We start from the raw sequence: 12,617 nt of genomic DNA on the forward strand, positions 1-12,617 counted from the left end.
TGTGCTATCAACACCTTTCTAGCTACTGATGCAGGGCACCGTGCTATGAGCGCTGCTGTGGGGAGTATTAACTCCATCTCAGCCAGACCCAATACAACGGGTGATGACATGCTGAAGGAATTGTGAAGTGGTCATTATCTGTTATACATTTTGATCTGATGTTTGTAAGTTTTACTTGAGGTGAATGGCAACTAGCATTATGGTTGTCATTTTTACCTCTCAGAAATTAAGGCGGCTGTTCCAGTCTGAAAATGATTTTCATGGTCTTATCCACTGTGCTGGATATTTATTTCATTTAATGTGAAAGCAAGCTGAGACACAACTGGCCTGGTGCTTCACTGTTGTTGGAAGTAGCTGATGTAAATCATAGTGTCACATATATTTATTGAATTTCTATGGGTTTTTTTCACATATTCCATACAAGTGCCCAAGTGATTAGGCAATCTGTTTTTTTCTTTCTTTTACCCCACTATTATAAAAAAAAAAAAAATCCCATGCAATAGCTTCCTAAGAAGAGTGAAATTAACCCTACAATACCTAGTAACTGGGGCTACAGCATTCTATAATATTACAGGAGAATATTACAGATCTCTTACAATTTAATACCCTGAGTAAGTCAGAGCTTTGGTAAAACAGAACACATGCCAAACCCATCAGCTGCAAGACATACCTTCTCCCTCTCTTTTATTTTACAGAAGTCCTACAGGGTTGGAGTCTAAATGAGAGTTAGGTGGAGTGGATGCCTGATTTGAAAATAGCTTCGAATTTTAATCCCAGAGAATTTAAGTGTGAATTAATTTACTGAACCGCCTGATTGTAAGAATTAGTGTGGTTGCGTATGCTTTGATTGTGTAGAACTTAGTGTGGCTTCAAGTAACTTCACCAAAAAAAGCATAAATGAAAGAGGAGTTGAATAGAGATATATCTTATGCTGTCTGACAACATCTGTGCCAGCGTTTGAGATATCAGTTGTGTCCCATTGTTGGAATTTGGCATTCAGAATGGTAGGTCTTATGTTCTTTGCCGGTCAGGTTCTTTGTCAGTCACTTTGCCATTGCAAAGCAGCAGTAGTATCTTTTCTTAGAATGCTATTTGGCATACAGTAATTGTAAACCATCTGTTATGTCTGTGCTTAGTTTCTAAAATTATGTTGCATCCTTTTAAAGTACGTGGAGTGTTACGATGGAACCCCATAAGATGCTCTTCATTTCTATTCTGTCTTCCTTAGTCATTTGGAGTCACTTAGAGTGTTCTAGCTTGCCCCCCCCCCCCCCCCCCCCCAATAAAACCTGGCTTTTGCTTTGGTCTTTGGGGAGTTCACCAGAGACAGATATGGTTCAAAGCTCTGCTAACATGTGGTCTTGATAGATAGTCAAATGCTGTAGTGACGATGCTGAGGAAGAGCCATGGGGAAATTAAGATGACTGTCTTCAGAGCATGGCTAAGTTACACAGGAATAGATATTGCCTTGAAGCCATATTTATTTGGCTAATTAAGCTAAATAGAGTGAAAGCATACTGTCCATTTGGGTAGAGACTGGGATCTTGTAGGAAGGAAAAAATAGTGTGTGGTTATCCTACTATAGTCAACACTTATAGGGCAGCATAAAAAACCATGGTTGGATGATATACATAATGGAGTTTTTCAAAGGCAAGACAGTATTTTGAAAAGCCTGAGAAGGTGGCATTCTAATCTTGATATCACTTCAGCAGATTTTTAAATCTCTGTACTGTTAATGACATATGTGTATTATAGAAGCATATGTATAATATAAGTAGTATAGGTGTGTATGTACACTGGTTATTGCAACTGAACTTTGACTGACAGGCGTGAGATGGGAACTCCTACACAGGTTAGGAAAAGAAAAAAAGGAATAAATTCTACATAATGTAACATTAAAAAAAAAAAAACCAAAAAAAGACACCCAGAGGCAAGCAGCGGGATATTTTAAAAGTGTTGGAGTAGAAGGTTCTAGTTGATCATGACTTATTGCAAGTCTTAATGTATTGTTACCATTGCCTTCTGAAGTATTTCTTTGAATATTTGTTGACTGTTTCTTCAGAGGCACTGTCCTCAGCATTCTTAGTGATTAATAAGGAACTTGGCACATAAAGGCTTAGGCTGAAGTCGCTGGTGATCCTTCCATAAGTGTGCTGGATTCAGGCATTTTGATAAGGTAAGTTTTTAATAATAATTTTAGTAAAAAAAAAAAATCCTGAATTCATTATTGGAAATAAGCTTTTAATCATAATTTTAGACTAATGAATTGAGCCAAGATGAGCTAAGTATTTTGACCATCTGGCTCCATGTAATGTTTCCTCAGAAAACTGTTTTTGCAGAAGGTGAGCAGTTCAGATACTGTATATCAAGAGGACATGTTTGTTATTGTCCATAGGGAAAGCCATATATTTAAGATGTTTTCTGATGGGCCTAGATGTAACTGCATCTGCATGTTTGTGGTTTTTACAGTTATGGACAAAGGCTTGTTTAGTCAAGAATTAACATTCTTTGTAAATCTACCACTAGACCTTGTTCGGATTTGTCAAAGGCTTTTGGGGGATTTACCTATCTGTTTTACACATGGCAGCCAAGAACTGAAACCTCAATCTCTCGATACCTTTGAAAAATCTTGACTATGCTTTGGGTGAATGCAGGGTTTACATTTGACGAATGAAGACCTGAAGGTTGCCATATGTACATCATCATGCTACCAAAAGTGAAAGTTAAACACAGCAGGTCTGGAAGTTAAATGCAATTCTTAACCTAATAAAGGTGTGACAAACTCAGCAGGATGAGGTGGGGGTCCAGTGCACGTTTTTAATGCATACAGATGTGACAACTGCTAGAACAGCAATTGTTTCATAGTCACTGCCAGCTTTTGAATGACTACTTTTTTGCTAAGGCTTTTAAAAAGTTTTGTCAAAATTTTAAAAGTCACAGAACAAGAGATATGGTAGTTCAAGGAAGCCCTGTGCTATGTAATCAAATGCCATCTTCTCTCTTACTCCTTAGTGCTTGTGTGTCATTTAATAATACGTATAAGCACAGGTGTGTATAAATAACTGATCTAAGATTGAAATGAAATAATGAATGCTCTCAGCTGCTACATGGCTGGCCATGCACAAATGGAAATTCAGGGCTGGCAGCTTTGTAGCTATTCCTGTACTGCTTTCCCTTCAAGGAGGACATATTTCCATTGACGTGCTGGGAGGAGGAAGCTGCACAAGTGGGATGGTTTGGTTGGGAGCTCGGGTTTCTTTCTTGTGCTTCCCAAGTTGTGCGATGCCTGAACAAACCCTCTTGTCTTGTGTTGCTGGTGCTGTGTAATGCTGTTTTTCCTTAAGGTAGTGGCAAAGGGAGTGACTAGAGAGAGGAAAGATGGATGTGAATGAGGGAAGGACTTGAATTAGTTTGCACTGTGTAACCTGTGTAACAGTTATGGTCAAGCCGTTCCCCTTGGTGTACTTTAACTGGGCTAATCATGATTAGGCAGTGATTCTTCTGATAAACAAAGGTCAGAGTTCAAGGTCTCAAGTGAAGCTCTGCTAACTTTCATCCAGAAACCTCCTTATTCTCTCACTGTGGTGATGTGGGTTTTTTGTTGTTTTGTTTTTTTATCAGATTACAGAAGGTGCAGTGGCTATTGTTATCTTACCTCTTACTGTTAATTGCCTTTATTAAAACTAAATTTCAGTGGATAAATTCTTGTGCTTTCATTTTCTCTTCCAAGTTGCTTTTGTTAGGAGTTGTGACTGCTCCACAGTTCTTGGACTGTCTTAAGCTTATGTTTTCCAATTCAGTTTCTCATTTTACCTACAGTTGATGCTTTCCCAGCATTGGCTGTGAATGAAAGAGTTTAGAAACTTGAGTATAGTTTCCTAATTGTCAGTGTATAGGTGATGTAGGCACACTGGGCCTAAATAATTATAATAGTGCTTGGAATAGTAGTGCTGAAGAAAGATGAACACACTTCTGGAACTTAAGAAGAAAGAAGGTGCCAAAATACTTTGCAGAAGCAACTTGTTTTGAAGCATTTAAATTTCCTCTGAAAGATAGAAATTATAATTGCAATATATTTTGGTTTTTAGATCCAGCAAGGCACCAGCATTTTGGGAATGAACTTTTAGTAATGCCAGTTAAATTAAAAAAGTTATTCTAAGCAAACATCTCTCCAGTGCCAACATGTACCATTTTTTTTAGCCGATTTAATAAAAACTAGTTGGATTGTTCACCATAAAGAGAATGCAATTGTCCAAAATGCTATCCATTCATTAACTTTAAGAAATCCAATTTGGTTTTAGTTCTTGATGAACTGGTAGGCACAATAAATTGTCTCCTTCAAGTTTTGTTGAGTGTATTATGAACTGAAGATTATTCCAAATTCACATTTTTCACAAAGCTCTACTTAAAAGGTAATATTGTGAGTTCATCCAAATAAAAAATGAGCTTCTGAGGTGCTCCTGAGCTACTTAAAAAATATTTTTACTTGTTTGGATTTAAGCTAATTAAGTACTTCAATATCATTAGTCTTTGTATCCAATAAATTTGAAAAGAATTGAAGAAAACAAGATTATTTGTTTAGGTGATTATTTAAACAATGTGCCTGGTATCCTAGTATTCCACTGCTGTCATTTAAAGTACAACTTGATATAGCTGAATGTGTGTAGTGATTTACATTTTTTGTTTAAAACTTCTCTCTTGAAAATTTCATGGGATAAATGCATGTTAAGAAGTGCTGATATTTCAGATACTCTGTACAACATCATGTATTTGGCCATAGGAGGCTTTTTGTTTCACTCACAGGTCAAATGGTAACTGTACAAACTACAGGTACTACAATACTGCAAACTGTAGTAACAGACATTTGTTTAAAATGCATCCAAATGGATGCATTAGGTGAATGTGTCTTCTGTGCCTCAAAAGGCACCATTTTGCATCTTCAGAGGTTTAACTAAATCTGAATCTCAGGACATTAGCCTGTGTTAAGTATCTAAATACTTAAAATTTTATTCTTTTGCCCACTTTTCTTGGTTTTAATCTGTTGGTAAAGTAACTTAAAAAGACTGAAAAAAAAAAAAAAAGAGACGGTTTTGCTATTTCCCTATATGCTTTCTCACTTCTTGTCTAAACCCAATATTTTTAATATTTAAATGGGGGAAAACCCGTAGAATGAAACATGAATATAGTGATTATAATAGTGTTCTTGTAAGGTAAAGAAATAGTATTTTCTTTTTTTTTTTCTAATTTCAGTGCGATCGCTGTTTGCCATTGTACAATGACAAGCCTTTTCGTCCAGGTGACCAAGTTCATGCCTATAATTGCAAACCTTGTCAATGTTACAGCCATGCAGTAAGCTGCCACTATGACTTAGCAATGGACCCTTTTCCTCAGGAGCACTACAGAGGCGGTGGTGGAGTGTGTGATAACTGTCAACACAACACAGCCGGTAAGTCACAAGAGAATGGACTGTTTGTTTTACGGTCACTTTTTGACTAAGTCTTGTGTCAGCTGAAATTAGTAATGCTCAGTGGCTGACATTCCAATGAATTCTTATGTATATGCATTTTTAAACTGTCCAGATAATGCAGTAATTACAATTGTGTCAATACTTAAGCTACAGGAAAATACTGCTAAAATTTGATCCAATCTTGTATAAAATCTTCCATGCAAAACACATCCTAATAAATAATTAGAATGTATAGTTTCAAAGCTGTTTCCGTTACATGTGCTAGAGCATTTAAATCCAGAATATTGTCTTTCTAATTGAACCAGTTTAACAGATAACATATTAAAAAGGTTGTCAAATTTTGCTCTAATGTCAGTTTCTTGCTTATTGAGTAAAGGTTTCTATTCTGTGTAAGTAGTATATTTGAATACTTTTGTTTAGCAGTTCTCTTCTATTTCAGTTTTCTTGGCTTTGTCTAGTAAAGGGAAAAAAGAAAAGTTTCAGGTTCAATGATAATTTTTCCAAAAAATGTATAGGCATTTGCATGGCACAGCTTTTATATAAGTGTGGTATTATATAACAGATGGAAGTTTAATGGAGTAAAACATAGTTTGTAACAGGTTCATTGTTTCATATGCTCTGGATCACTAAATTGGCAGGTAGAGATGAAAGGTGCATTAAAATGGACGTCCTGAAAATTATAGAATTCTCTCAAAGGAATAGAGTCTTTAATTTTGAATTATACAGCTAATTTTAATGAATTGGAAGCCATAATGCATAACCTTTCTTTCATGCAGGAAGGAACTGTGAGCTGTGCAAGGATTTCCATTACAGACAAGCAGGTGCAGATCTTTCAGCCATTGATGTTTGCAAACCCTGTGACTGTTACGCAACAGGCACCAAAAATAAGAGCCTCCTGTGTGATAATGTAAGTAGCCTCAATACAGAAAAATGACAAAACATTTTAATCAGCTGGATAGACAGCAGTAAGATTTTACAAAGGGTATTTAGATGGTAACTACTTTATAAAAATTGCTTAAGTTCAGCCTTTTAAAAATGATAATTGACTTACATCAGAGGCTGAAAGCTGAGAAAACACAGCGAACAATTCAAGATGTACTGTTGAAAAGTTCATCTTTTCAATCATCTAGATCAGCAACAGACATAAAAGAAGTTGTATGAATTTCCAGAAGTGAATAGTAGTTTGGGGATACTAACAAGTACCTGTGCACTCAGCAATGTTAAAACATCCAGGTTTGGATTGTTTTTGAAGGTCTTGATACTATCTTAGAATTAGAAACAGATTTTGAAAATTCAGGCAATAAGCTGAGCCTGAAATTGAACTAAAATTAAACTAGTTTTCTCTGTAATAATATAAGGATTGAACTCCCTTTTAATTCATAAAGTCCATCTGAAAAAAAAACCCAAAACCAAAAAACCCACAAAGTGATGCTGGAAAGAAGACACTATCAGCTATGCTTTTTAAGCCTATGGACCTCATTGACATGCAAGACATATAGTCTGATAATAAATCTATCTGTAACTTTCAAAATATGCATGTCAAAAAAAAGCAGGAAAAGTGACTGAAGTCTTGAACATATATTAAAGATATATTCTGGTTCATGTTCTATCACATATGTACTGTCCATTGCCAAAATCCAAATTTTGTTAGGAATAGGGAAGCAATAGCTTCTTTGTCTGGAAGGTATTTTAGAAACATTTTAAAGGTAGAACTTGTTCTACAGGGAATTGAGATAGGACTTCTTCAGCTTGTTGCCACATTTCCTGTTTCTCCTTTTTTCCAAACTTTTTTTCATAAAACAATCTCTAGCATTTTTCATATAATGTCTCTTGTTATTGCATTTTTTTTACCAGTAAGCTCTTGTGGATCCTGTTGCATTTTCATCCTTGGTTCTGTAGTGGTACAAACACATGCCCGGTTTGACTCAGTGCACCTTCGCAGGACTCATGCATCGGTGCATATGCTGAGTGATATGCAAGTTTAGCACGATGTTTTTTTTAAAAATAATCCCCTATAGCACAAATAAAAAATAATTTATAATTTTTCATCTTCTGAAGATGATACTTTTTGCCAGAACCACAGAAATGAAAAAACACTTGAAAAACACAGGTATCATGTTAGGACTATTTTTTAAGGTATAGGAAAAATGAAAGCAAATGCTGATTTGTGTGTCCATGGTTTGTGGTGAAATGTTAACCTAAAACAACTTTAGCTGTGATTAATAATCACAGGAAGAGTAGTTTACAGAAATCACTGCTTTATAGTGAAATATACAAGAATGTTGATGAAGCTTGACTGTGAAAGTATGAATGGGGAGATAAAATGGGAAAAATGGGGGAGACTGTAGTGCTCAATAAAACATCAGTTGACTGCTGCAGTAGAAGCAGAGCAGGGAAATGATTAAGAGGCATTAAAGAATAGATTAATAAGGCTGGGGACTAAAGGCTGAAATGAATTACATGAAATAGGAAGGCATCATTGAAGGAAGTGTTTCCAAATCTGACCTGTGGAAGATGGAATCATAAGGAATAAGGATCCTACTCATGAAAATTAATTGTCACGTCACAATGATAATTTTCAAGGAAATATGCCAAAAATGGGGTAGAATACACTTTTACTGCATAACTTTCCATTTTCTGCAGTTCATGAACATTTTTTCTTTTTGCAAAGTGCCAGTTGTGTCACTAAGTTCCAAGAGGTGTACAGAGTTCTAATATTATTCCATTGAATCACAAATTAATCTACTGAATGGCACAGAAAGAATATTTACTCATCAAATGAAGTATTATTAATGTAGATAGTTTACAGGATGGGTAGAAGAGCTTACTGTAACACAGTTACTCCCATCTCAGTTCTTTGAACTGATCTGGAAAACTTTGTGCCTGTTCTGTTCACCTATTTCACTCTACCTTTGGTGAGAAATGGATGTAGATGTGTAGCGTTTCTCCCTTGCATAGGTTGTCCGTTCTTGTACATCTGTAGATCATGCCCACTTACAAATCAGTTACAAGTGTGTAACTTCATTCGTATTTTAAAGTGCAAACTAACATACTAAAAACTTCAAAAGTTTAACTTCATGGCTTAGAGTAGTGAGTGGGATTTTAGAAGAGTGGCGTAGCAGTGCCTCCATGAGCAGTTCATTAGATCTTTTTTGCAGAGAGAGGTCTTCCCTTGTGAGTGGTGGGTACAAGAGAGAGAATTGCTGCAGCCTGATAAAATTTGTCCACTTCTATGCTGGTTATTGACATCTAATCAATGTAGAAAAGATACGTGTTGGTTGCATCCTCTTTGTGAACATTTGTCACAAAGTATTTCAAACAATCAGAAAGTTCCAGATGAATTAATTGAGGTGCCTGAGTTTTATGAGAGTGAAAGAAGAATTGGCTGCCTTCTTCCCTTCTCCCTAACCATTCGCACATGAGAAAATTCTGCCAGAATACTGCTGATGTGATCATTCTTGCTCTGTATGGAGGGCTGGAGATTAATTTCTTCTGGCCCTTATACCACAATCCTTGACTCATTTTCCTGTGCTGCTTTTTACCCAGACTGCTCTACAAATGCTTACGTATTCAATCAGGCAAAGCAGTTTGTAGTCCTTTCATGATTCTATTATAATATGCCATATATAATGGTGTGAAAAAAAGCACTCTTTTCCCAAGGCATTTGTTTCTAGGCAAAGCTGAAAGTGCTGCTATTGCTTTTAACTAGTCTTTGGAAGTACAATTCCAGTCTCAGTGAATTTGGGCACCTTTCTTTACTCAGCTTTTGCTGATTTTAAAAAATTTACTCTTAACATGCAAATAAATATATCATATACTTATTGGTGCAAAGAAGCTGTACTTTACTGCAGAGGATATTGTTCAGAGTTGCAAAGACTTCTGTCAAGATGGCAGCTGTGTTGTCTTGTGTTGCAAGAAAACTCTTTGTAAGGCATGAAGATGAACAAAATGTTAGTGTTTTCTCTGAGGAGTCAAATGAAAACAGTTTCCAGTGCTACCAAGTAAGCTTTTGAACAGGCTTCAGATTTCACCTTTCTGTACACTCCCTAAATATTGATCTTTTGAATTTCTTCATTTTTTCCCTCAGAATTTTGAATGTTTGATTTCATTTTGTTTGTATGTAATGGAAAAGCTAGCTAATAGCTGTGTATGCATACATATTTTAAACCAAAGTAGAATCTCTATTTCTGATCATTTTACTTCTGAGTTGATAAATTCTTTGATCTAAAATTAGAATCAGCATTCCCCAGTTCTCATTTTTCCACCTACACAGTTTTCCACCCATTTATTGTGATTGACAATAAATAAATAACTGGAATGTGTGTTACAAGCAAAATAACATAGGTAAAGCAGTTAATTAAGGGCATTTCAGTCAACAGGTATATCAAATAGAATAAGGAATATAAAGGATGCAAATGTGTCAATGAAAAGCTCATGTGCATAGTGGGTTCCATAAAAAAATCAAGTTATAAACCACTGTGTGTATTCTGAATACTGGATTTTCCTTCATGGGAGGCCTTTAATCTTATCGCTAAAATAAAGGAAAATGAGCTTTTTATATTAAATAATTCCATGGCTTCATTTCTGATGCATTTTGTACCATGGAAATGCTGTTTTTTCTGTGGTAGTTTGCCAACCTATTTTGGGGATTTGGTCTACTCCTGCCCTTTGGAGTGTCATGGGGAAAGGGTAAACACCTCATTTTACATTTTGAGCAGAAGTAGTAGAAAGCTACTGACTTTTGAAAGTCATTGTATGCAATGACAAGAAGAGATAGCAGAGGAGTGAAAAGGAACTTCATTATTGCTGCTTATTCAATTTTCAGTTCCCAAAGCTGACTTACTGAGAATACTCTCAGGTATTTGGTGGTCAGACCATTAACCTACGTGTGTGAGCCAGAACACCTCACAGTTCTCATTTCCTAAACTGAAGAAAAGGAAAAGAAAAGAAAAATCCTCAACCCTCTTTCTCCCCCCTCCTCCCCTCCCACTTCCTGAGACTGCAGTCAACTGGATGCTCTGGTCCTTGCCAGATTTGTGTCAAGTAAGAAGGTAGTGAGAAGTGTATCATTAGCATTTATATCAAAAAGGCAGAACATCAAGATCAGTACCAATCAGTTGCAAAGCCAGCAATGAACAGAAAGAATTCCATGCAGGAACTAAATATACCCATGGGTCTTAAAATGTGAGTTTTAGGGCATTGCCAGCTGGTCAAAGGAAGGTGCTTCTGTCCTGGTAGAGAGTAAATAATTGGAATTAATCATGACTTAGACAATCGCAAAAGGACTTTTTTGTCATGTTTTTGGGGCTTCAAAACCAGAAGTTAACTTTGGTAAAAGAAACTTAGAAGGTGTCAGCTTTAGTTTTCTATTTAGTAACTTCAAGCTACATCTCATAGTTATTCTCCAGAATTGGAGAGACTTTCTGATTACGTGTCTGGCAGTATGTTTCTTCTGTTACAGGCACCAAAGAATAGCTATTTGAAATTATAGGGATACCCAAGGAGAAAAAGAGGGTTTTAACTTTCAGAGAGGCTTAGGTCAGCTATTTTTTTCAGCAAATTCCATTTTATACTTTATGCATACATATGGTCAACAAGATTTTAAGTATTCAGAAGATATATTTCTGAGACCATGATATGTATGTGTTGAACATCTACTAGATGAGCACTATGGCCAAATAGTTTGCTGTACCCCAAACAATAATTAAGACAATTCTTTGGAATATGTCACCCCTTGTCCTGGGTACTTAAATCTCTTCCTAAGTCCTTATATCAGTTTAGTAACTGGACATTGGGAGGGTTCCTAAACAGTCTCCTCTTTGAATTTGTGATTCTAGATGTGATGAGTTAGATTAAAGTGTCCCCCAATTAAAGAGTGGTATCCGTGTGAACTGTTCAGTATTTCTAAAATTCAGAAATCTCAAGTAGTCTGCTTCCTGATTAAAGACAATGATTCTGTAGCTGTGATTTGTGCAGGAGGAAACTGCTTGCATACTTTTTATAACTGTTTACATTCAAGGATATGGGACTAATGTGTATTTCATACGTAAATTATAAATGACACAAGGGATATGTGCCAACTCAGCATCAGTGATTTTCGGTATCAAATAACAATTGTAATTATGAGGTCCCAAGGTACACCACCACTTGGTAGTAACACTTGGCTAGACTCATTTTCGTAGTGAACAATCTAGACAGATATTTTCCATAAGTGATTTAGTATCAAGATGGTCATGTTAATAGACAGGCTGTTTCTATCTGCTTACTGTTTGGGTCGGAACAAGGCCTGTCAGGCATAAGCAACAGGAGAACAGATTGCTTTCTGCTCTTCTACAACCAGTATAATTAAAGTCTACTTCTTTAAATGACAGATAGCATTTGGACTGGGGGGAGGAGGAGAACGTTCAGTAATATGTCCAGTGCACAACTGGTGAAATCCTCATTAATAAAATCTTTAAATATTAATTGCTACCAGTATTCTCAATGATACCATTGTTTCTAGAGTAAGCTAGATTTACAGAAATAATAATAGTAATAACAACAACCACCACTTTGCTTCATAATTCACTTAGATATTTATATAGTTACAGAAATGGTTTGTTCTACCTGTTTTGATGTAGATTTACGTATTATAACCTGTAGTACACCTACTTCTGCAGCATTATAAACATTTGTCAGCTCGTACAACTTCTTTGAAACAGTATCCATTGCCAAGCATTTCTTAGTGCTTCTGGATTATTTTGGTGCTTCTCTGTACAGAGAAATTAAAGATATTCTTTTTCTTTTTTTCCCATTTTTTTTAAGCCAAATATACCACAAATTAAGCCATTATGAGTTTCTTTCCTAAATTAATGCAATCACCAGTTTTCATATGAACTTGAGAGTACATATATACCTTAATTTTGCTTTTCTCTTTTAGGTAAAATTCCAGTTATTTAAAGCTATTTTATATTGCTTTTTACTGTACTTTTTCTAATTTGTGTGTTCTACCCTTGAACTATTCAAGCTGAAGCCTTACCTTTCCTTCTCATATCTTAAATATGAGATTCCTTTTTAGTACGTTGCAGAATGTTTTTTACCTTTTTTGGAGTGGTATCATATTGTTCATATTTAATTTGTAGAGGCCCAGTATCACTTCCAGGTTATTTTC

General features: G+C 35.8%; 1 protein-coding gene across 1 annotated transcript in view; it reads left to right on the forward strand.

Moving 5' to 3' along the window:
- The window catches only part of USH2A (usherin), a 392,565-nt gene that overhangs the window by 49,340 nt on the left and 330,608 nt on the right, over positions 1-12,617 (forward strand). Inside the window, exons 9-10 of the mRNA XM_075042640.1 lie at positions 5,251-5,450; positions 6,248-6,374. Coding sequence (XP_074898741.1) covers positions 5,251-5,450; positions 6,248-6,374 — 327 coding nt within the window. The remainder of the gene's footprint in view (positions 1-5,250; positions 5,451-6,247; positions 6,375-12,617) is intronic.

This window comes from Buteo buteo, chromosome 12 (assembly GCF_964188355.1).
Source record: "Buteo buteo chromosome 12, bButBut1.hap1.1, whole genome shotgun sequence".
Lineage (NCBI taxonomy): Eukaryota > Metazoa > Chordata > Aves > Accipitriformes > Accipitridae > Buteo > Buteo buteo.